We start from the raw sequence: 25042 nt of genomic DNA on the forward strand, positions 1-25042 counted from the left end.
GAACTGTGAAGTTGGTGACCACCTGCCCCTATCCCCTCTCCAGCCACAGCTGCCCACAGGGCTGGAAGATCGCATCCGCCCCCTGCCGTGGTCACCCGGGCAGGGCCTCCTGTTGGAGAGCTGTTATGTGGTTTTCTGGCCCAGCACCCGACAGCTACTGATGGACCAGAATAATTCCCCCCCCCCCCGTTAACTGACGTGTTACTTGTTCAGAATCACAGTGACTTCTTCCTTGAAACCAATGCTTCTAAGGAAAAATGAGAGTCATGAAAGAACACATGGTACAATTTAAATTCTCACCAAACTTTTCATTACCTTGTAGAAATTTTTGGACCCAATTCCTTAGATCTTTGGCTCCAATAAGATTTTCAAAATAGAAAATGAATTGCATTTATTCAGTTCGTGATTACATATAATCCACATAAGTGAAGTGCATAGGTTCGGTTTGCCCAGTTTTGACAGATGTATACAGCTGTGTAACTTGAACGCTGTCACGATAGAGCACATTTCTGTCATCCCTAAAGGCTCCCTCATGTTGTGTCCCCCGAATCCTTGTGTCGAAGCCCTGACCCCCAGCGTGATGTTGTCTGCAGGTGGGGCCTCGGGGAGGTGATCAGGGTGAGGGGAGCCCATGAGGGGATCGGTGCCCTGATAACAAGAGGAAGACAGAGACCCCCCTCCTTGCTCACACACCAAGGCAAGGCCAGGAGGACCACGAGAAGGCGGCCGTCTGCAGGCCGGGAAGGGCCCTCACCAGAGGCCGGATCTGCCGGCACCTGGACCTTGGGCCTCCCAGCCCCGGTTCTGTGAGGAACAATGTCTGTCTAAGCTGCCCTGGGCTGACTGAGACCTCGTAAGCCTTCCCAGCCCTGCGCCCCAGAAGCTGGCATGGTTCTGATTTCTGCCACATTCCTTCATGGTGCTGTGTTAGACTCCATGGTCTGTGGAGTGCCCTGGCTGTCCACAGCGCAATGTCCGGCCTGGGACGGCACTTGGGTGGGTTCCTGGCATTGTCTTGGGTGATGGGGTCATGCACACTCTTGCACTTGCGTTCTGTGGGCGTGAGACTGCCGCGTGGGGCCTGGTGGGCAGGGCGGTGTTCACTAGTGTCTTCCATCTGCATCTCCTTGAGCAGTGATGCTGGGCATGCATCCGTCTGCGACACCCGCTCGAAGCATCTGATCAAGATTTTTGCCTTTTTAAATTTAAAAAATTTTTAAATATTTTTTTTAAAATTTATTTTTGGCTGTGTCTCAGTTGCGGCACATGGGATCTTCCTTGCAGCATGCGGCATCCTCTGCTGCGGTGTGTGGGCTTCTCTCTAGCTGTGGCGCGCAGGCTCCACGGCACATGGGCTCTGTAGTTGCAGCACGCGGACTCTCTAGTTGTGGCCCATGTGCTCAGTAGTTGCCTCGCAGCATGTGGGATCTTAGTTTCCCGACCAGGGATCAAACCCTTGTCCCATGCATTGGAAGGTGGATTCTTAACCACTGGACCACCAGGAAAGTCCCCTGCCTTTTTAAAAAATTATCAAGTTGTAGAGACTTCCCTGGTGGCACAGTGGTAAAGAACCCACCTGCCAATGCAGGGGACACGGGTTCGATCCCTGGTCTGGGAAGATCCCACATGCCGCAGAGCAACTAAGCCCATGTGCCACAACTACTGAGCCCGTGTGCTATAACTACTGAAGTCCACGAGCCTAGAGCCCATGCTCCGCAAGAGAAGCCACCACAATGAGAAGCCCGCACACCGCAATGAAGAGTAGCCCCCGCTCGCCGCAGCTAGAGGAAGCCCTCGCGCAGCAACGAAGACCCAATGCAGCCAAAAATAAATAAATAAAACAATTATAAAAATTATCAAGTTGTAATTTCCTCTAGGTCTTCTGGACACAAGCCATGTCAGATATATATATGTATATATAGAGAGAGTGTTACCTCCCATTGTTTGACTTGCCTATTTGCATTATTAATAGCGTCTTTTTAAAATTAAACTCTTTTGGAGTGGTTTTAGGATTACAGAAAGGTGCAGACCGAGGCGCATGTGTGGAAACTGAGGCGCGACGGCGCTCCGTTGCTGTTCCCCGCGCCCCAGGCTGCAGGTCACGCGCTGCCTCAGGGCCCTCTTTCTGCCCGGGATCCCATCCGGGAGCCGACTTTTTCGTGACCTTGACGGTTTTGAGGAGGACCGCTCAGGTGTTCTGTAGCATGTCCCTGACTTGGGGTTTGTCTGCTGTGTGTTCTCCTGGTTAGACAGGGGTTGTGGTTTTTGGAAAGAAGAGCCCAGAGGTGAGGTGGCGCTCGCGTCACGTCACATCAGGGCACCTGACGTCCGCGCGACGTCACGGGGGCTGTCGGCCTGGTCACCTGGCTCGGGGGGTGTCTGCCGTGGAGAGTCGCTCCTCGTCCTGTCCTCCCGTCTCTTTGGCAGCCGCTCGGGGGCAGCGCACCCTCCCGGGGGTGGGAGCGAAGCTCAGGGGAGGACCCGCCTTGTGGCCTGGCATCCCGTGAGGAGGGCGGCCTCGTGGGCGGCGTCTGCGCTGTGGCGGGGGCGCAGCTCGCGCTGCTGGTCTGGCCGCTCACCTCGTGCCAGCCTTGGCCGCCCGGACCTTGTCGCTGTTCTCCCCTCCCACGCCCCGCCCCTCGTGAGCGCTTCCTTCCTTGCAATGCCAGCCGCCCCAGCTTCGCTTCATCTTGTTGTGTTGCTGCCTCAGCCGTAGAATCAGCCAGTTCTCCGGGGAGCGCTGGTTCGTTTCACGGGAGAGTGGGGTTTAGACGCCAGGCCCCGGCAGCGGGTGTGGGCGCTGCTGCTGGGGCGTCACTGCCTGTAGTCCTCTTAGCAAATAGGTAGCTGTGTATCTGTTCAGCTGTGTGTCTGTAACAAAAGTGCTTATATGTAACCTTCTCACTGCCATCGCCATCGTTTTCTTATTTGTCCCACCCCAGTGTACATAGAAAGCAGTTTCAGAATTGTTCACCCATATACCTCCCCACTCTGAGAAACAAATTTATCACCTTGAGTACCATGTTTATATTTGGTTTCTTCTTATCGTTGGTCTTACAGTTCCCAGTCAAAACGCTGTCTTCCTGTCCCCTTCAGTGTGTTGGTGTCACACGTTGTGATACAGTTAGATTCAGTGGTCACAGTCTGCCTTCCATCCTGACATCCCTGACATTCTGGTGGGTGTTGTTGATTTTTTTGCGTGTATTAAAGTCTACTCTCTGTGATATATCATTCTATGGATTTTGGCAAATGCATAGAGTTTATATCCACCATAATGGTGTATTTTCATGAGCAGAAGTTTTTAATATTGATGAAGTTTAGTTTAGCAATTGTTTTTCTTTTTTGGTTCATGCTTTCTGTGTCCTATTTAAAAGTCTTTGCCTAACCAAAAGCCACAAAGATAGTCTCCTGTAGTTTGTTGTCGAAGGTTTATAGATTCAGTTTTGTGTTTAGCTCCGTGAGCCATCTCTAATTAATTTTTCATGTGATGTGAGTCTAGTAGTTTCACTTTTTATTCCATGTAAGAAACCAGCTGTCCCAGCACCATTTCTTTTTTTTTTTTAAGTGAAAGCTATTTGCTTTTTTTTTTTAATAGTAGTCTTTTATTTATTTATTTTTATATTTATTTTTGGCTGTGTTGGGTCTTCGTTTCTGTGCGAGGGTTTTCTCTAGTTGCGGCAAGCGGGGACCACTCTTCATCGTGGTGTGCAGGCCTCTCACTATCGCGGCCTCTCTTGTTGCGGAGCACAGGCTCCAGATGCGCAGGCTCAGTAGTTGTGGCTCATGGGCCCAGTTGCTCCACGGCATGTGGGATCTTCCCAGACCAGGGCTCGAACCCGTGTCCCCCGCATTAGCAGGCAGATTCTCAACCACTGCACCACCAGGGAAACCCCCAGCACCATTTCTTGAAAAAAACTTTCTTTTCTCCATTGAATTGCTTTGGCATCTTATCAAAAATCATTTGACTGTGTTTGTGAGGATCTATTTCTGGGTTCTCTATTCTGTTACATTGGTCTATCTGTTCATCAATCCACACTGTCTTGTGACTTTATAAAGTCTTCAGGTAAGTCAGTGTAAGTCCTCCATGCTTGTGCTTTTTTTTTTTTATTTTTTAATTTTAATTTTTTTTACTTTTTGGCCGCACCCCGTGGCATGTGGGATCTTAGTGCCCCGACCAGGGATCGAACCTGCACCCCCTGCATTGGAAGCTTGGAGTCTTAACCACTGGACCACCAGGGAAGTCCCACTTGTTCTTCTTTTTAAAAATTGCTCTGGCTATTCTAGGTTCTTTTTATTTTCATATACATTTCAGAATCAGGTTGTCAATTCCTCAAAAAAAAAAAAAAGGCTGCTGTAATTTTGATTGTGATTGTATTAAATGTTGGGTCAATTTGGGGAGAAATTAATCTTAGTAATATTGAGTCCTCTAATCCATTCACATGGATGAATGGAGATACACACATATACGTGTGTGTGTTCATGTTGATATATATACACCATTATCGTATGTCTTCCATTATTTGGATCTTGAACAGCGCTCAGCAGTTTTATCTTTTCCTGTGTACAGGTCTTACACATCCTTTATTAAGTTTATCCCCACAAACAGACTGTTTTGAATGCCGTTGTAAATGATATTTATTTAAGTTTCATTTTCTAATTACTTGTTGCTAGTATATAGAAATGACAGCTGGTTTTGCATATTGACTTTATATTCTTGCAACATTGCTGAATTCACCTACAAATTATAGTAGGTTTTTAAGATTTCCTAGGATTTTCCATGTGAACAGCCATGCCGTGTGCACAGAGGCACGATCACTCCTCTTTCTAACCTTGTGGCTTTTGCTTTGTTTTCTGTCGTCACTGCACCGGCTTGAGCCACAGGGCGGTGTTGACTAGACCTGCGAAGGCTGGGTGGCCTTGGCCTCTTCACTGTTACTATGGCATCGGCTGTGGGGTTTTTGGAGATGCCCTGCCTCACGCTGAGGGGTCTCCTGTTTTCAGTTTGCAGAGAGTTATCATGAATGGGCCTGAAATTTTGTCAAATGCTTGTTTTGCATCTGCTGAAATGGTTACATGGTTTTTTTCCTCTTTAATCTGTTAAAGTGGTTGATTGCATTGACTGGTTTTTGTATGTTAGGTCAATCTTTTTTTTTTCCCCGAAGTTACAAAGACTTTTTAAAAAATGCTTATTTATTTATTTTTAAATTTTATTTTTGGCTGCGTTGGGTCTTAGTTGCCCCGCGGCATGTGGGATCTTAGTTCCCCAACCAGGGATTGAATCCGTGTCCCCTGCGTTGGAAGGCAGATTCTTCACCACTGGACCACCAGGGAAGTCCTACGTTAAGTCAATCTTATGTTCCTGGAAGAAACTCATTTGGTCGTGTTCTGTCACCTTGCTGTGTTTTACTGAATGCAGTTTGCTAATGTTTTGTTAGGGTTTGGGGTCTGTATTCAGGAGGGATGTTAGTCTGCATTTTTTCCCTCGTGATGTCCTTGTCTGCATTTCTGTCTGGGTTATGCTGGCCTATGCTTGAGTCTTGCTTGCTGGCCTTATAAACGAGCTAGGACAGGTTCCCTTCCCCTTTGTTTTCTGAAGGACTTTGTTTAGTATTGGTATTAGTTCTTCCTTAGTTTTTTGGTAGACTTCACTAGTGAAGCTGTCTGGGTTCACTGTTTTCTTTGTGGGAAGTTTTACAAATATTAATTCAATTTCTTTCCTTTCATCTTAATTCAGATTATTTCCTGTCATCTGCCTAATACGGTTGAATTCACTCTTGTTTTTCTGTCTTCTTAAGACGGAAGCACAGGTCAGTGATTTCACACTTGTCTTCATCTCTTATACAGCCATTAAAAACTATAAATTTCTTTCTAAGCGCTGCTTTAGTTTCCTACACAAAATCTGATAGGTCACACTTTATCTTTCTGTTAAAAATATTTTAAAATTTCCTATGTTTGTTCCATGAGTTATTTAGAAGTCTGTTGTTTAATTTACAAGTATTTGGTGATTTTCTAAATATCTTGTGTTACTGATTTCTAATATAATTCCATTTAGTCAGAGAATATACTCTGTATGATTTTCACCCTTTGAATTTGTTGATACTTGTTTTATGGTCAAACATACGGTCTGTTAGTGAATATTTTGTTTGCACTTAAGAAGAGTGTGTATTACACTTTTTTTGAGTGTCGTATTCTGTAATTGTCAGTTGAGTCAAATATTGCCCAAATCTTTTATATCCTTACTCTTTTTTTTTTTGTCTACTTGTTCAATCAATTATTGAAAGAGGGATATTAAAGTTTCCAATCACAGTTGTGGATTTGTCTTTTTCCTTTTAGTTCTCTCAACTTCATGTATTTGCAAGGTTTTATTCAGTGCATACAAATCAATACAAGACGATTGATTTATCTTCTTGATGAATTTACTCTGTTGTTGTTGTGAAAGATCGAAGTCTACTTTGTCTGATATCAGTATATCTGCATGAGTGTTTTTATACTCAGTAATTGCATAGACTATCTTTTCCATCCTGTGCTTTCAGTGTTCTGTGTCTTTATGTATAAAGTTTGTCTGTTATAAAGTGCATATCATTTGGTCTTGCTTTTTATCCAATCTGACAATCTCTACTTTTCAAAAAAATAACTATAATAACTACCATTTATTGAGGCACTTTATATGCATTATGTAATTTCATTTTTTCCAGATTTTTTTTTATTGTAGTAAAATATACATAACATGAAATTTACCATTTTAACCATTTTAAAGTATGTACCCTGTAGCATTAAATGTATTTATGATGTTGTACAACACTTACCACCGTCCGCCTCTGGAACTTTCTCATCTTCCCAAACTGAAACTCTGTCCCCATTAAACACTAACTCCCATCCCCTTCCCCAGCCCTGGCACCCACCCTCCTACTTTTTGCCTCTATGGATTTGACGACCCTAGGGACCTCATATAAGTGGAATCATACATTATTTGTCCTCTTGTGACTGTCTTATTTCACTTAGTGTAATGTCACCCATGTTATAGCAGGTGTCAAAATTTCCTCCTTTTTAAAGCTGAATAACATTCCATTGTATGGATGGACCACATTTTGTTTATTCACTCATTGGTCAATGGATATTTGGGTTGCTTCCACTTTTTTTTTTTCTTGGCTGTTGTGAATAATGCTGCTGTGGACACTGGTGTACAAATATCTCTTAAAGACCCTGTTTTTGGTTCTTTTGAGTATGTAATCAGAAGTGGAATTGCTGAATCATATGGTAATGCTGCACCGCTTTACATTTCCACCAGCAGCAGACAAGGGTTCAAATTTCTCCACATTCATTGTTTCTGTTTTTTTTTTTTTAAATATTTATTTATTTATTTAATTTATTTGGCTGTGCCGGGTCTTAGTTGTGGCATGTGGGATCTAGTTCCCTGACCAGGGATTGAACCCAGTTCCCCTGCATTGGGAGCACGGAGTCTTAGCTCCTGGACCACTAGCGAAGTCCCAGTTGTTTCTGTTTTTTTGATAGTAGCCATCCTCATGGGTGTGGAGTAGTATATTTGCTGCATTTCCCTAATGATTAGTGATGTTAATCTCTACTTTTTTTTTTTAATTAATTAATTAATTTATTTATTTATTCATTTATTTTTGGCTGTGTTGGGTCCTCGCTTCTATGCGAGGGCTTTCTCCAGTTGCGGCAAGCGGGGGCCACTCTCCATCACGGTGCACGGGCCTCTCACTATCATGGCCTCTCTTGTTGTGGAGCACAGGCTCCAGACTGCGCAGGCCCAGCAGTTGTGGCTCACGTGCCTAGTTGCCCTGTGGCATGTGGGATCTTCCCAGACCAGGACTCGAACCCGTGTCCCCTGCACTAGCAGGCAGATTCTCAACCACTGCGCCACCAGGGAAGCCCAATCTCTACTTTTTGATGGAGTATTTAGTCTGTTTACATTTAGTGCGGTTATTAGAGTGTTTGGGTTTAAATCTACCATCTTGATGTTTGATTTCTATTTTTCCATCTGTTTCTCTGTTTCTCCTTTCCTCCCTTTTTTTTTTTTTTTTGGTGAATCAAGTTTTTAAAATTCTGTTTTATGTCCTTTATTGACTTATTAGTTCTGCCCTTTTGTGTTATTTTATAGTGGTTCCTATAGAGATTAAATATGTGTGTTTAATTTATCATGGTCTACCTTAAAAGTTAATCCTGTACTTCACAAGAAATACAGAGGGTCCCAGTGACCACCTTCTACTTCTAGTGCTCTTGGCTGCATATATTTTACTTCTTGTGCTAGAAAATTCTACAACACAGTTTTTATCTTTACTTTAGCTAATAGTCTTTAAAAATAGTTAGAGGTGTATTACATTTAATTGTTAAAGTCTTGGATGCCTTTGTTTACTAAATTGAGAATTTCTGGGTCCAGTGGTTAGGACTCTGTGCTCTCACTGCCGAGGGCCCGGGTTCAATTCCTGGTCGGGGAACTAAAATCCCACAGGCCTCCCAGTGCAGCCAAAAAAAAAAAAGAAAGACAGAATTTCTGTAGAACTGCACCGTACTTGGCTAGACATGCTAAATGTATTAGTTGAACGTTGTAAAACAAGCAGTACCCACCGGCTCCTGTAGAAAACCCTCAGACCCCAGGTCAGTGTGGGGGGTAAGTAGAGGCTCTGGAGCCAGGGGCCTGGCCAGTCGTCACCCTGCTGTGTACTCACTGTGCCATGTACTTGCTGTGTGATCTTGTGCAAGCCTGTTTTCTCCTCTTAAAAGGGGTCGAGGGACTTCCCTGGTGGTGCAGTGGTTAAGAAAGAATCCACCTGCCAATGCAGGGCACACGGGTTCGAGCCCTGGTCCGGGAAGATCCCACATGCTGCAGAGCAACTGAGCCCGTGCGCCACAACTACTGACCCTGCGCTCTAGAGCCTGTGAGCCACAACTACTGAGCCTGTGTCCCACAACTACTGAAGCCCGCATCCCTAGCCTGTGCTCCACAATAAGAGAAGCCACTGCAATGAGAAGCCCGCACACCGCAACAAAGAGTAACCTCCGCTCGCTGCAACTAGAGAAAGCCCACGTGCAGCAACGAAGACCCAACTCAGCCAAAAATAAATAATAAAATAAAATAAATTAATTTAAAAAAGGGGGTCGATAATAGGCATTGTTGGGAGGGTAAAATGAGTTAATATGAGTGAATAACTCAGAGTGGTGCATGGCACACAGCAAGTGCTATGTAATTGCTGTTCTTGCTGTTGTTACACAGTGAGCAGGTTCACATCCCTTGAAGATCCAGGATCTGCAGCAAAAAGAGACTTTTTCATCCTTCGCAAACCAACATGGGCGTGAAGGTCCAGCCCTAGCTGTGTATGTGACAGACCTCTAAGGTGTGAAATTACTTTTCATAGGAGAATAAACCTCAGATTATTAATTTGATCATTCTTTGGGGAATGTTTTAGAGATGAACGGGGCTACTAAAATAATGTTAAGTGTAACTTATTATCTCAGATTTACCTTTTTGCAACTGGATTCACGTTAACCAAGAAGAACGTTTTAGCATCCATCCCCGTTTGCTTCCCTGAGGCCGACTCCTGCCCAGTGGAGATGAGGCTCCGGTGGCACTGCAGTTCTCTCCGAGTGCCCTGTTGCTGACCTCTGTGCCTACCATTGGGTTTCTGAATAGAAAAGCCATGCAGTGGAGTCATTTCCAGCATAGAAGATTCAGCTCCAACAAATGACTCTCCCGTAGATGGCAATTATCAGCCCTGGACAAGATACAAAAAGCAGCTACCTGAGGACTCTGGAGAGGGGACAGCAGGCAGATCCTGAGGGCAGCTTAGACTTAGAGGAATGGCCGGCACACAGTGTGTCTCTTGTTTGCACGTCTTTCCTCTGAGGGCAGCACAGTCACTGCAGGGGTGGTGTGGTGGCTAAAACTCTGGTGGAAAGACCGCGCGCTTCCTCGTTAGACTAAGGAGAGGAGCTGGTATCCACAGCTGCTGGGGAGAAATCCTGGAACGAGGAATTCTGCAAATAAACTCTGCTCAGATTTCTGGCCAAGCCTTGAACCGTGCACACACACAGGGCAGGGGGAGAAGCCGCCTGGAGTGAGAGCGAGGCCACCGCTTACCACAAAATCGACAGCAGCACAGTTTGCAGTTTGACTCTAATGAGATTAATCGCCTGCTAAAGCAAAACCATAAACTCTCTTCAGGGGAATATAATGGAATTCAAAGTCTCTACAACATAACATTTGCAATATACATGTTACAATCTGAAATTACTCAACATACAAAGAGCCAGGGAGATGTGAACCATCCTCAGGGAAAAGACAGTCAACAGACACCAATCGTGTTATGACCCAGGTGTTGGATAATCAAACAAGCACTTCACAGCTGGCTTAGCAACTGTGTTCAGTGAGGTAAAGGAAAATACACTCATAATGAACAAAAACGTAGGAAATCTCGGTAGAGGAGTAGAAAATATTTTTCAAAACAAGCCAGTTGCTGGACTTCCCTGGTGGCGCAGTGGTTAAGAATCCACCTGCCAATGCAGGGGACACAGGTTCAAGCCCTGGTCTGGGAAGATCCCACATGCCACGGAGTAACTAAGCGTGTGCGCCACAACTACTGAGCCTGCGCTCTAGAGCCCGCGTGCCACAACTACTGAAGCCCGTGCGCCTAGAGCCCGTGCTCCATGACAAGAGAATCCATGACAATGAGAAGTCCACTCACTGCAACGAAGAGTAGCCCCCACTCACTGCAACTAGAGAAAGCCTGCACACAGCAACGAAGACCCAAACGCAGCCACAAATAAATAAAATACACAAATTAAAAAAAAAAAAAAAGCCAGTTGGAAATTTTAGAACTGGAAAATATAACACCTGAAATAAAAAAATTCACTGAATGGGCATAATAGAATGGAAATGACAGGAAGTAGTCAGACTTCAAAGACAAATCAGTAGAAATCATCTGGTCTGAAGAAAAACTGGGGAAATGATTGGGGGAAAAGCATGAAGAGCCTTAGGGACTCATGGGGCAGTGTGAAGTGTCTCACGCAGGGTAACTATGGAGCCCAGAGGGGAGGCGAGAGACACGGTGGGGCAGGAGAAGTACTTGAAGAACAATGATCAGACTCTTTCCAAATATGGTGAAAAACGCAAATTTATAGATTTAAGAAGCTCAGTGAGTCCCAAACAGGATGAATATGACTAAAACCATACCTAGGCACATCATTTTCAGATTACTGAAAACTTTAAGATTAACTTTAAAAATCTTGACAGCAGCCAGAGAAAAACAAGACTACATACACACAGCATTGCAAAGACTAGGAACTTACCATCAGAAGGCAAGTGGAGCTGCATCTATAAAGTTCTGGAAGAAAGATAGTCAACCCTCCAGGAGTGTGTTAAATACAAATATTTTCAGAAGAAGGAAAACTGCTAGAATTTGTTGCCATCATCTGTGTACTGCCAGACATGCTAAAGAAAGTCTTTCCAGGCTGAAGGAAAATGACACCAGAGTGAAACTCAGGTCTTTATGAGTGAGTGATGAGCATTAAAAAGGGTAAATATCTGGGGGGGAATGTTTTCTTTAAAATACGTATTTAAAGAAAAAATCAGAACATGTCTTGGGTTTGTAATGCATGCAGATGAAATACGTATGATAACTGTAGCATAAGGAACAGTGAAGGGGATCTGTGGACCTGCAGGTTCTGCCTGTACATGAAGTGCTGCAGTATTAATTCTAAGTAGGCTGTGAAACAGTGGGGATGTGTGTTGCAGTCCTAGAGCAATAACCATAAAAATAATGCAGAGAATCATAACTAAAGAACCAAAAGATAAATTGAAAGGGGATTTTAAAAAATATTCAAATAATATAAAACAGGAAAGAGAGAAGAGAGAAATAAAACACCAGAGAGACAGCAGAAAACAAATAATAAAACGGTAGCCTTAATCCAACCATAGCGTCATTATACATTTGCCAATGCCCAACATCAAGAGTGATCCTAATGTAAATATGGACTTGAGGCAACAGTGATGTGTCAGTGTAGGTTCATCAGAGTACCTATCTGGGGCAGGATGTTGACAGTGGGGGAGGCTCTGCTTGTGTGGGGGCAGGGGGTGTATGGGAACTCTCTTACTTGCTACTCAGTTTAGCTGTGAACCCAAAACTGCTCTAAAAAAAATTAAGTCTTTTATGTATTAAAACCAAGGAACAAGTAGAAAAATAATAAAATGGTAGACCTAAGTCTAACCACAGTGATAATTACATTAAACGTTAATGGACTAAACTCTCCACTTAAAAGGTAGAGATGATCAGAATGGGTATATAAGCAAGACCCTACTACATGCTGTCTATGGGAGATTCACTTTAAATATCAAAAACACAGGTTGAAAATAAGTGAATGCAAAATGTGTGTGTATACAAACAGCGTAAGAAGGCTGGAGTGGCTATATTAATATCAGATAAAGTAGATTCACAATATGGAGTATTACTAAAGAGAATGAGGAAATTCTAATGAGAAAGAGGTGGTTTCATCAGGAAAACATCAATTATGAATGCACCCAATAAAGGGAGTAATAAGCAATCATAGTAGGCAATTGTAGCATCTTTCTCTCACCAGTTATTAGAACAAAAGACCTAAAGAAATCAGTAAAGACATAGAGGATCTGAACAGTGCTCCCAGGCATCTTGACCTGATTGATATTTGTGGAAAGCCACACCCATCAGAAGCAGAACACAAATTCCTTCTAAGTGCATATTCTCTAACAAAGACCAACTGCTGTGCCCTAAAACAAGTTTCTAAGAAAAGTAAAGTACAGCTGTATTTATTTGCATAGGACATGATTATTTATATAGAAGACACTAAGAAATCTGTGAAAAACTGCTAGAACTATTAAGTGAATTTAGCAAAATCTCAGAACTCAAGGTTAATATGCAAATTTTACTTGTATTTTTGTATACTAACAGCAAACTGTTATGAAATGCAATTAGAGGCCACCGCAGCCCCTGGGAGCCTGGAAAAGGGGAACTGCGAGCGAGTGAACGGCTCAGTCCCCGGGCGGCGGTGGCTGGTGGGGGTGGGGCGCTGCTGCTGCGAGGGGCTGGCGGTGGTCCGCACCAGCCACGCTGAATAAAAGCAGGAAGGAGAAGGGACCACCAGAAGCGGGACAAGTGGACAGAGTTCAAGAGAAGGACAAGACATAGTAGAATCAGACTGCCGCTGTCTGAGAGCTGGGGCTACAGAGCTTGAAATTACCCCGGAAAACCTCTGAAATGTTGGGCCCTTCACCGCTTCCTCCTAAGGACTCCAGAGGCAACACACCACATTGAGCATGCCAGTTGGCAGATCACTGTGTATATTTTGCAGGAGCACAGACTGAGGTGCTTCTGTCCCTCTGGCCTCGAGTTAACCGTTGCTTTCCATCGTGGTCTCTTTCCCCTCAGTGTTCCTCTCCGTTCTTCACTTCTGTCCCACTGCCTTACCAAGTGTGATCGACTCACGCAGGTGAATTAGACCATTTTTTCGCACGCTCTTTTCCTCCCCTGTCTGCCAGTATTACTCTGAACTTGACTGTTTTAACCTGAACCGTTCACATGGGTTTGCAGGTCCCACGCTGCTTTTCAAACTTTCTGATGCCACGTCACCATGACAGTCAGCACTGGCTCAGGTTACCCTGTGGACATACCTCTGTTAGGACAGTTAGCACATCTGGGGCTGCCCAGCTCAAGAGGTGCAGAGCAGGTGCTCGTCCGGGGCAGAGAAGTAATTCCAACAGAGGAAACGTTAAAGAGCTTGGCCTGCGGTTGACTTAATACCGCACTTCAAGCGTGGGGAAGGTCCTTATACAGAAGTCCTGGCTGGTGATAATCTGGCCTCAAGGAAAACAAAGGAGCAGGTGGCTTACATTGCAGACTGCTTTGTGGTTAGAACAGGGGGACATTTTTTGATGTCGTGGGTTTTTAGCGAGGGGATGAAGTCCTGCAGTAAAGGATAGAGTGCTTCAGCCAGGGGCTAGTGAATAAAATGCTGACTCCTGATGGCCATAAACGATGGCACCTAGCATCTGTGGCCCTGCTCCTCATCTCTAAAACGACTTGGTGAGTTTCAGATTTGGCCATTTTTAAGTTCATGGGCTGGATTAGGCATGACCCCTCTTGAAAGTTTCCCTGCAAGATATATGGCAGGGTATGTCTTTCAGTGTAACAAAATACTATTGAAAGTTGTAACTGCTGCTGTGCAACTTTTGCCTTTTAGTAGAAACTTCTGTTCTTTGAACGAGGTGTATTGGTGCATCTTTCTCCGCTTTTTTTCTCTTTCAAATAGAATGTTTAATATTTGACTTGCTTATCCGTATGTCTCCTGGGAATCGGTTTCTGCCCAATACTTCCTGCTGGTTTATTTCATAGGACACTTTTAAGGAGTGAGGTTGCAAATGGGTTCACAGGTAACTTGACCTTGGAAAACTGTGGAGATTGACAGAGGGAACTCGTCTTTGAGCACCTGTTCTCAGAGCAACATTCAAATCTGTAGAAACATACCTAGGCTCATTGGATGAACATTTAGAATTCTAGTAAATTGCTCAGAGATTCCTAAAGTCCAGTTTAGAGGATCACACCATGCGACTGTGTTATTATTTTAATTTGTGTAGTGTCCAAAGTTACTTTTTAAAAAAATTAATTTATTTTTGGCTGTGTTGGATCTTCATTGCTGCGTGTGGGCTTTCTCTGGTTGCGGCGAGCAGGGGCTACTCTTTGTTGTGATGCGTGGGCTTCTCATTGCGGTGGCTTCTCTTGTTGTGGAGCACGGGCTCTAGGCTTGTGGGCTTCAGTAGTTGCAGCACGCGGGCTCAGCAGTTGCGGCTCACGGGCTTAGTTGCTCCGCGGCGTGTGGGATCTTCCCAGACCAGGGCTCGAACCCGTGTCCCCTGCATTGGCAGGCAGATTCTTAACTACTGCACCACCAGGGAAGTCCCCAAAGTTATGTTTTAAAAAGTGTTCGTGCTTTTTGTAAAGTGATTTGTTCTAAGCACATTAAAGGTCATTCAAGTGTTGTTCAAAAAAAAAGAAATTAGAGAGTTATATTTACAATAATACCCAAAGACAAAATATTTAGTAATAAGTTTAACAAAAGATGTGTAAGAGCGCCTCTTCACTGAAAGCCACAGAACATTGCTGAGAGAAATTAAAGACAACTTGAAGGGGCTTCCCTGTTAGTCCAGTGGCTAAGACTCTGCGCTCCCAATGCAGGGGGCCTGGGTTCAATTCCTGGTCAGGGAACTAGTCCCACATGCCGCAACTAAAAAAAGATCCCGCGTGCCGCAACTAAGACCTGGTGCAGCCTAAATAAATAAATATTTTAAAAAATAAACAAAGACAACTTGAAGAAATGGAGAGAGAGCACGTTTGTAGATTAGAAGACTCAATATTGTTAAAATGTCAATTATCCCAGTCAAGATTCCAGAAGGCTTTTTGTAGTAATTGACAAGATGATTCTAAAACATGGAAATGCAGGTGACCTGGAATTGCCAAAGCAGTTACACAAAGCAGGGCTTCACTCTACCTGACTTCAGACTTTCTGTAAAGCTTCAGTAGTTGAGACTGTGTGGCACTGGTGACACACAGATGAATGGAACAGAATAGAAAGTCCAGAAGTAGACCCACACACAGACAACTGATTTTCAACAAAGATGTCAAGATAATTTAACATGAAAAGGAAAGTCTTTTTAACACATGGTGCTACAACAACTGGATATACATAGGGAAGAAAAATGAACTTGATCTTTACTTCACACCATGACACAAAAGTAACTCAAAGAAAACACAGGAAATCCTTATGACCCTGAGATCAAGGCAGAGATTTCTTAGGACGCAAAAAGCAAGAACCATAAAAGAAAAAATGGATGCATTCGATTTTATCAAAATGAAAACATTTGTTCTTCTAAAGATACCCATTAGAAAATGAAAACACAAGTCACAAAATGGGAGAAAATATTTACAGTACATATATCTGACAAAATACATGAAGAGTTAGCACATAATAATAGGCAGATGACCCAGCCGAACAATGTGGCCCCAAGATGTGAATAGACACGTTATGAGAGATGTAAGATGTGTGAATGGCTGACAAGCAGGACAGAGGTGCTGACTATCGCTGGTTACCAGGGAAACGCAGGTTGGAACAGCAGGAGAACCGCTGCCCGCCCACCGGTGCGAGGCCACTAGCTGGCAGGGCCAGAGCAGGTGAGCCGCCCAGGGCAGCTGGGGCTGCACACGGAGCCGCTGCCCGAGAACAGCAGGGCAGCTTCCCAGCGAGTTCCCTTGACCCGGTGCTTCCAAGTATTTACCCAAGAGGAAGGAAAGCAAGCGACCATGCAGGAACGGGCCCACGAACGTCCCCAGCAGCGTTAGCCACCAAAATGTGGAAACAGCCACATGGCCATCAGCAGGCAGTGGGCAGGGGAAGTGTCCTCGCAGTGGATGCCACTCAGCCACGAGAGGGCAAAGTACGGAGGAATCTGAAGATCGCTGTGGCCGTGCGGAAGGGCAGGAGCCCGACCCAAGGTGCGCGGACAGTGTGGTCCGTTCTCCTGAAATTCCAGAAGACACAGTCCACGTGCAGCGGCAGGGCTTGGCCGGGCGGGCGGGGGCCGTGGAGGGGCCGCACGGTGTGGACACTACTCAGTCGTGTCCACTGAGTAGCAGACAGAGGTGTCCACTGAGACCTGATTCCTGAATCAAAGGTGTCAATGCGGCTGTGACATGTGACACCAGTAGTTGCCAACTGAGGGGATTTCACCTTCTAGAAAGGGGATGGTGCCGCAGGGAAGAGCAGGTGTTTTTAATGGGGGGACTTGACGTGGGGTGGGGAGGGGCGGCGTCCGCTCCATCAGCCTGGACTGAAGCCAGCACAGAGCGAATGGCAGGCCAGACCCCAGCCCGGGACCCCCAGGCCCTGGGCCAGTGGGCGGAGGGGCTTCTCGTCCCCCAGCCCCAAGTGCGCCCTCTCTGGAGCCTGAACCAGTCCCCCTCACGCGCAGCTCCACCTTGCAGCTGTTTCTGTTAAGAAAAAAGTCTTTTTAGAGGTGACTTTTGTGTGTTTGGGACAGATTATAATTGTGGTTCCCACCTTTCAGAATAAAAACCCGACGAACAATTTACTTCCGGGCTTGTGCAGGCTGGTGTGTTTCCCCGGTTACGTTAGAAACGTGGCACCGTGAGCACCGAATCGCGTGGGCTGTCGCGTTTCGTGTGGTTTTCGTGTTAGGAAGTCCACTTGCAGCCAGTGGTCGTAGTTTGTCTGTTTGCTCTCTGGGTCCGTCACCCCGCCAGAAGCATCTGCACCCGGTACTGCCTGTGTCACGGCTTTTATTGCCCCAGCTGGATGTTTTTCACACACCCTTCCGTGATGACAACAGGGCAAAGGGCACAAAACTGTAAGACCGAGGGCCCCTGACCAGCCTGGCCGCCCCAGAGGCACCTTTGCCATTCCGTCTGTGGGTGAAAATACTGGAAATCGAATTCGGGTCTTATGAGGACAGGATGAGATGGCGGGTGGGAGGGCCGTCCGAGCTCTGGGGCAGGACTGGCTCACCCAGACCCCCTCTGCTCAGTCCTCCTTCCGGGAAGCAGCAGCGAACGGTGGAAAACTGGCGGAGGAGGGAGTGCGTCCGTCAGCTCCTGATCCGGGTGGGCTGAGCCGTGGGGGTTCCTGATGAAAAGTCCAGTTGGACCCCGAGCCCCAGGCGTGGTTTGGCTGCGCTTGACCAGCAGCACGGCCTCACCTGTCCACCTCGATTTGCAGGCCCCGGACCGAGGGTCTGCCGGGCTCCAGGAGGGCCAGGTAAGCATCCTACGCCCTGGCCCCGGCCCGGTGCCCTGCCCTGCCAGGCGTCGCCTGTGGCCACACAGCACCCCTCTCTCTCGCAGACCCTGAGCTCCGGGACATGGCGCTCCAGCGCGCCGTCCTCCTGGCCAGCCTCCTGGTGGAAGTTGCCAGTAGATCCTCAGGAAGTGCGGTGAGCACCTGTCATGTGGCCCGTGGGCTCTTCTCCCAGGGGCTCTCCCTTCCACCTTTAGGCGCCACCCTCGTCCCGGCCCCCGAGATGCTGACCGTGCCCACTGTCAGGGTCAGAGGGGCCTGTGCCTCGGGGCGGGCAGCAGACGCACAGCCCCACCCCCGGCACCGGCTCCACTCTGCCTGCTAGAACCTCCTTTCCCTCTGCCCAACTAGACCTCTTTCTGGAGCTGAAATAGGGCCTCCACAGAGCTGCCCCCACTGGCACTGGCCACAGCTAGTGGGGCGGACAGAGACGCCCACTTCAGGCTCAGACTCGGCCAGGTCGTGGCTCTCCCAAGCCGGCGACACAGGTGTGCCAGGCTGTGGTTTCTGGAGGTGCCCGGCCATGTCTGCACACACCCAGCTGCTCGTCCTGCAGGATGGCGAGCCGTCCAGCCGCTCGGCCCCTGCCGGGTTGGGTGGGGCGGGGCGCCCAGGCATCCCTCTCGGGCTTGGCCTCGGCCCGCTGGTGTCCGGGAGGCGCCCACCATTCCTCAGTCGCCCTGAGGTGCCCCTTGCAAATCACAGTGTGCCAGTCCTGGGAAGCCAGCTCGGCCGGGATGAACGCACGGAACAGAGCTGCCCCGGACGCCGCCGTCTGGTGTGTGAATGCAGCGCCCACACCGCCCACTCCTGCACGTGGGCCTGGCCGGCGTGTTTGCCTCTTCCCCACCCTGCTGCTCTGGGCCAGACCTTTCGTCTGTGCGGGCCAAGCTGGAAACCCCGATGCAGGTGTCTGTAGAATTGCAGAAGCATCACAGAAGCGTCCAGGAATGTGGGCTGTTTGGTCGGGAGCACGGGCAGACACACTGTGAGGGCTGCACAGGCTCTCACTAGGGAGGCCAAGGGGGCCTGGATTTATCTTCCTGTTTCACCACTGCCCAGAAACACATGTGCTTCCTTTCTTAGCAGCTTCATCTTTTGATTTTCAAAGCCACCAGCTGCAAGTGGCGACTAATATAAATAACTTCACGGTTGAAATGCCTGCCCTGTGCCCACCTGTGGCCCACAAGGCGAAGATGGCAGCTCTTCCCGTGACCCAGGAGACCCCCGTGAGAAAAGAAAGGGCTGCAGGGAGGCCCCAAGGGGAGGGTGGGCGGGCAGTGGAGGAGAGGACCACCCCCTGCCCACCAGGCCGCTCTAGCCCACCCCCAACAGAATCTCTGGGTGGGCCCCGAGGGATCCCCCGAGGGGGTCTCCTTCCTGCCTTTGGGAGTCCAGGTGCCGCGGAATGTGCCCTGGCAGGTGCCAGCCCAACACTTCGGTTGTTGGCTCAGTCACCAAACGCTCGCCGGACGCCAGGTGCTGTCCCGGGGAGCGTCCGTGCGGTGTGGCCGTGCGTCCTCACCTTGCTCTGGGTCAGCGGGGCACAGTCACCGGACGCTGACTACAAGAGGCCAGAGCCCCAGGTGTTGGGGTGAGCTTGCTGGGAGCCCCTCTGCAGATACCGCCCTGGGCCTGGCCCACACAGGCTGCCCGGCCGCAGGGTCTGGAAACTCACCACTATCTCCCCTCTAGGGCCAGCAGCCCAAGTGTTGTGTGGACGTGGTGGACACCAACGCCACCTGCCCAGGCACTAGCCTGTGTGGCCCAGGTGAGCTTTGGCATGAGCCAGCCTAGATGGCCTCGGGAAGGAGGGGCCAGAGGGGTGGGCGGAGGCAGCGAGGGTGATGGGGCCTCGTCCTGGAGGTGGGGGCAGGACCCCAGGAGGACACGGTGGCTCCAGGCCTGCGGGGTGGGGGCAGGTAGGACTGCCTCTTCCCTCGCAGGGAGTTTCAGCTGGCCTGAGACAAGCTGACATAAGACAGGAGCAGCAAAGTCCAGAAATGTGTACAAGTTTTACGGGACACGGGAGGAAATGGAGTCCCAAGTAAGTGGCAGAATCTCAGCACTTACACATCAGGTTGAACAAGGAGGCGATTGTGGGCAAGTGGCTGAAACACTGGGGCAGCTGAAGGAGGCCGGGGATGATTGTAATATGGTCGCCCGACTCCCATCTTCTCCTGGTTGGGGGGCGGGGGGCAGCTCCCATATGGGGTTTGTCTCCTCCCCACTTGAAACTTTACCTTTGGAAAGTTTCACATATTAAAAGCCAAGTTGGTAGCTGTGGAGAGATTTGGGTTAGAAGTTGTGGGATAGGAGGTCGGCAAAGGGGAGAGGAAACGGATGGAGCAAGCAGAAAAGAACTAGATAAGCAGCAGCTCCCGTGTCTCACTGGCCCTCAGTCCTGGGACAGGCCGCCCCGTCAGACTCAGTTGAGGAAGAGGATTGTGGGTGGGCCCCCACCAGTGAGGCCTCTGCGTGTGGGCAGTAGGTGGGGAGGGGACAGCATGGAGACCCTCGACGCAGGAACTTTCCCAGTGGCCCGCCGTTGCCACGACCTGTCGAGGTGACGGCCTGAAGTTCACATCAGTTTGCAGGGCTTTGGGAAACGGCAGTTTTGGTTCTTGTGATTCCAAGTCAGAAGGGTGGGAGAGAAGCGGAAACGTTAGTGTGGAGAGTCAGAGCTCGACAGCGGGGGAGGCGGGGAGGTTTCAGTGTCCGGTCCGGTTCACAGGCGGCTGGGCCTCGAGGACGGTGGGCAGGACTGGAATCTGCTCCGACGGACGGATCGCAGTTTCCTACTGAACGGTTGCTTCTCTCCACCGCCGGCCCCTTTCTACCAGACAGAGTCACAGTGACACTTGTTGTCTTAAGAATAAGTCCAGCCTCCCCAAACTTGGCCTGATTGTTTAAGGGAATTTAGCCACAACAGTGACTGACCACAGAGGCTCTTCTTAAGTCTGCTTTGCTGGCCTTTTCACAGGGCCTCTCGAGTCCAGGAAGCCAAGCCAAGGACTCAGCACCAGACTCTGCCTGCAGTACCTCTAGGTTTGGGTGAATTCCTCTTTTCTTGAGGTCCCCACATGCTGAGGTTCCTGGCCCTGCCAGGCGGTGACCTTCCTTACTCACTGGGTAAGGCAGGGAACCCAGTGAGCCAGGCCCTGGGCTGTTTTTCAAGGGGCTTTAAGGCTCAGCAAGGTCAACCTTCGCTCCTTAAATCTGGTCATTGGTCCTGGCCCCCAGCTGTGCTTTGTCCCTGCACACAGCGCAGGGCCTCCTTGTGGCCAGCAGCCCTGGCAGCTTTACCAAGGAGCCCAGGTACCTTGGGGCTGGCGGAGGGAGCTCTCGGGAGAATCGTTGCCTTGGCGACAGGTCTGTTACCCAGGACCCCATGTTCCTAGGCCTCCTCGAGCAGCCCCCCAGAGGTCAGCCCCTCCCAAGAAATGCCGAGTGAAGGGAAGGAGCCCAGCTACTTCAGAAGAGAAGCCCTGTTCTTACGAGAAACGAAGGCCTGTTCCTGATACTGTACGATTCCACGTTGGGTCTGACGTGGCCTCCTGGCCCGGCGCTCCGCCCGTCTGCCCCCGTCACTCTTCAGGCCCTGCCATCTGCTTGGCGTCACAGCAGGAAGGCCTTCCTCTGAGGGGCCCGTTTGTGTGTAGACTGCGTGCTGGTCAAGTCTGTGCTGGCCTCCAGCACCTGCAACCAGTATTTCTCCAGTGCGTTCTCTCAGCCTGTGCTACGTGCCGGGGTGTTAAGAAGAAATAAAGGTGTAAGACACAATTTCTGCCCTTAAAGGGCGCAGTTGGCAAGGTGGGCTGTCCGCAGACCGCTGGCTGGCAAGAGCTGGACCACTCCCAGCTGCAGGGCGGGCCGCAGGCTGTGGGGAGGCCACTGGCCGCGGCGTTGGTCAGGGCAGGAATGCGGTTCGAATGTGCTTGGGCCGCCCGGGGGCGGGGGCGGGCAGCAGCTCACTGGCGCAGACGGACCTCGTCCCTCGTGGCGGCCGAGCGGGAGTGCGCTGCAGCCCCTGGTGGACGTGGGAGGTGGGGCTCGCCTCTGGTCCCCTCCAGCGTGTATACTCGGCACCTGTCGATTTCGGGTCCCCATCCGGGCCTCTGAAACCCTTTCCGAGACATCTGGCAAGGGGCCGGTGGGAATCCCTGTGCGAGAAAGGGCTGGCTGCGGTTCCCGCGGCAGCGGTTCTTGTTCTGAAATCCATCCAAGCTTCCAGAGTGGGTGAACTAGCGTCCTGGAATAAATGTGGTTTTACAGACTCAAAGCATAGCGCTCCCCGAAGGCAGCCGGCTGGCGTGGGCTTGCTTTGAGCCGAGCCTCCTGTCTCCCGCCACAGGCTGCTACGGGCACCGGGCCGAGGACGGGACCGTCAGCTGCATCCGCTGCAGGAACGGAACTCACAACAGCTCCGAGTGCAGAGGCTGTACGTCCCCCCGCCCCTCCCCCTGCCTGCTTCTCACCAAGGGTCCACACCTGCAAGTCCTGGAGGAAAGGGTGGGAGTTCTCGTGGTTGTCCCCACACCTGGGCCACTGTCCCTCGGTGGACACCAACCAGGAGCCCTCTCCCCGAGTCCTCTTGCCCCTCAGGACAGCTGTGGGGTGGGGGCTGCTCTGCCCCCACGGCCGCCTCCCTGTCTCATTTCCGGCCCATTTGGGCTGCGTCTCTGGCTCCCCAGGGGTCCTCCGCGGGGCCCCCGTGCCTGGTCCAGGACCTCACGTGGGTCTGGGCGGCCTGTGGAGCCAGCCGCACTGACTGCTCTGCTCGCCCGCAGTCGCTGCCCGGGGCGCACACTTCCCCATGAACAGGAGCACAGGGACGCCCGGGCGGCCGAGCTTTGGTAAGTCTCTCGGCTCACCGGACCAGTCCTGGGGGGGACACGGGGGCGCCATCGGAGCCATTCCCAGCGCAGACCCAACCACCGATGCTGGCCACGGCAGGGCCACATCCACAGTCAAGGGCAGGCTCCACCCCAGCCAAGAGCTCTGTCCCGGGACCCAGCGCTGGTCACGGAGCAGGACCCCGGACGGTATGGAAGCTCGGCCGGCTTTGAAGTCAGGGTCTGGGGTTGATTCAAAAGACTTGGCGTGGGCCCCCACGTGCCTCTGAATGGGCTGCACGTCTTAACCCTTTTTTTTTTTTTTTTTAATTAATTTAGTTAGTTAGTTAGTTTTGGCTGCGTTGGGTCTTTGTTGCTGCGTGTGGGCTTTCGTTTTTTCTGGTTGCGGCGAGCGGGGGCCAGTCTTCCTCGCAGTGCACAGGCCTCTCATTGCGGTGGCTTCTCGTTGCAGAGCACAGGCTCTAGGCATGCGGGCTTCAGTAGTTGTGGCACGTGGGCTCAGTAGTTGTGGCTCACGGACTCTAGAGCGCAGGCTCAGTAGCTGTGGCTCACGGGCTTAGTTGCTCTGCAGCATGTGGGATCCTCCCGGACCAGGGCCCGAACCCGTGTCCCCTGTATTGGCAGGCGGATTCTTAACCACTGTGCCACCAGGGAAGCCCACGTCTTAACCTGTTGCCTTGCTTAGAGGCCCCCCGGCCCCTTGGTCCCTGGGAGCTCAGGACGTGCAGTTCTCCAAGGTGGGAGGGCATGTGAGGTCCCCTTGCACCGTCCCTGGTGGCTCTTCTAGGACATCGGTCTTGGAGGGGACTGCAGACACTGCAGGCAGACAGACGTGCCCTCCACACCACCTGGTCCTCAGGTGCAGACACGGGAGACGCTCTGCTCCCCCGCCTGTTCCTGCTGCCAGGCATCCTGTCGTACCTGGGACGCTGGCCGAGCCACAGGGAGTGGCCAGGCTGCGGGGGTGTGGTGCCCAGGCCACCAGTGACCACTGCAGTCACGGAGCGGGGCCTGCCCCAGGGTGTAGCCACCTCTTCTGAGGTGACTGGGTTGTGATGGGGGTCCTGACCCCCCAGACCCTGGTCCTTCAGCAGAGGACACGTTGACCTGGACCAAGGGCTCAGGCCTTCCCTGCGAGTCTCAGGACCGGAAGCAAGTGGCCTTGTGCTGGCGTGGGCCGACCAGCAGTGTTTGGGGCAGGGTGGGCCCAGACAGCCCCAGCTTCTTGTGATGTGGGCCTGGGCCTTGCAGCAGAGGGTGGCAGGTGAGGCCCCTGCAGTCCAGTGTTGCTCCCGCTTCCAGTTGGCAAGTTTGGGGCGGTATAGCTGGAACCCGTCCCTCCTGAGGCTCTAGCGTGGCCGGCCTTGTGCCTGTGTATCAGGGTCAGAAAGGCGCCTCCCACGGGCACCTAAATGCAGAGCCTCCAGCTCAGCGTCCGCCCGCCGGCCCGCCTGAACCTGTGGAGGTGAAGACGGCGGGCATCTTGGTGCTGGGAGGGCCACCCCGGGTGACAGCTGACCAGCTCCAGAGAGGCGAGGTGGGGTGTGTCCGCACACCAGGGCCATGGGGGCCCCAGAGTCTGCACTGAGTGTCAAGGGAGGAGATGGGGGGCTCGGGGGCCAGGATCACTGAACGTCTTGACAGCCCACGCCCCCGAGAACCTGAGGCCTGGGCAGTTCGAGTGCAGGGGGGCCCCACACCCCTGTGTGTGGACCCCTCGGCCCCTGCGGGAGCCCAGGTGTGCACCCCTGGCAGCCCTCACCTCGCTTTCAGGGGGCCCCCAGGTGGCAGCCTCCCTCTTCCTGGGGACGTTTCTCATCAGCTCGGGCCTCATCCTCTCTGTGGCTGCATTCTTCTACCTCAAGCGTGCCAGTAAGCTGCCTGACGTCTTCTATGGAAGAAACAAAGGTACCCCTCCTGCCGGGGTGTGCCCGGGGGCACGGAGCGGGGCTGGGGCCGAGATGCAGGTGTCCGGTGCGAGGCCGCGTCTGCGACACCCTGGAGGGGACTGGGTTGTCACGTGGCTCTCGGGTCTGAGGATAAGAGGGGTGGTCACGTCCTGGGAATGCTCTGGGTGGATGTCGTGGGGTCTCAGTGTGAAGGGTGACGGGGGCAGACACTCTGCAGGCCGGCTTGTCTGCTCTGGCGGGAAGCTGGGGATGGGGGCGGCTGGCCCCAGAGCGCTGGCGGGACACCACCCGAGTGCGGTGGGAGATGGGGCCGGGCAGGCTGAGGGCACCACTGGGCACAGGAGTGAGGGACTGGAGTGAGCTTGTAGCCGGGGACCCTCTGCAGGCTTGTGGAACCCCCAGGCTGATGGACCCTCACCTCAG

At 50.6% G+C, this 25042-nt stretch overlaps 1 protein-coding gene across 16 annotated transcripts in view; it reads left to right on the forward strand.

Moving 5' to 3' along the window:
- The window catches only part of LOC309642930 (uncharacterized protein C1orf159), a 28809-nt gene that overhangs the window by 1100 nt on the left and 2667 nt on the right, over nucleotides 1–25042 (forward strand). For 6 of the 16 annotated variants that reach the window (XM_082425011.1, XM_082425013.1, XM_082425014.1 and 3 more), the window contains 11 exons: nucleotides 17776–17814; nucleotides 17901–17989; nucleotides 18239–18413; nucleotides 18559–18631; nucleotides 18965–19447; nucleotides 19549–19624; nucleotides 19800–19900; nucleotides 21255–21572; nucleotides 22208–22294; nucleotides 22644–22709; nucleotides 24532–24617. In XM_082425011.1, the coding sequence (XP_082281137.1) occupies nucleotides 17918–17989; nucleotides 18239–18413; nucleotides 18559–18631; nucleotides 18965–19447; nucleotides 19549–19624; nucleotides 19800–19900; nucleotides 21255–21572; nucleotides 22208–22294; nucleotides 22644–22709; nucleotides 24532–24617 (1537 nt within the window). In that variant the 5' untranslated portion in view covers nucleotides 17776–17814; nucleotides 17901–17917. Of the gene's footprint in view, nucleotides 1–7; nucleotides 3177–9235; nucleotides 9357–17775; nucleotides 17815–17900; nucleotides 17990–18238; nucleotides 18414–18558; nucleotides 18632–18964; nucleotides 19448–19548; nucleotides 19625–19799; nucleotides 19901–20836; nucleotides 20902–21254; nucleotides 21573–22207; nucleotides 22295–22643; nucleotides 22710–24482; nucleotides 24618–25042 lie in introns of those variants that run through there. The other 10 variants (XR_014253440.1, XR_014253441.1, XM_082425007.1 and 7 more) reach the window with 6 other exon arrangements.

This window comes from Balaenoptera physalus (assembly GCF_965194825.1).
Source record: "Balaenoptera physalus genome assembly, chromosome: 1".
NCBI classification, from domain to species: Eukaryota; Metazoa; Chordata; class Mammalia; order Artiodactyla; family Balaenopteridae; genus Balaenoptera; species Balaenoptera physalus.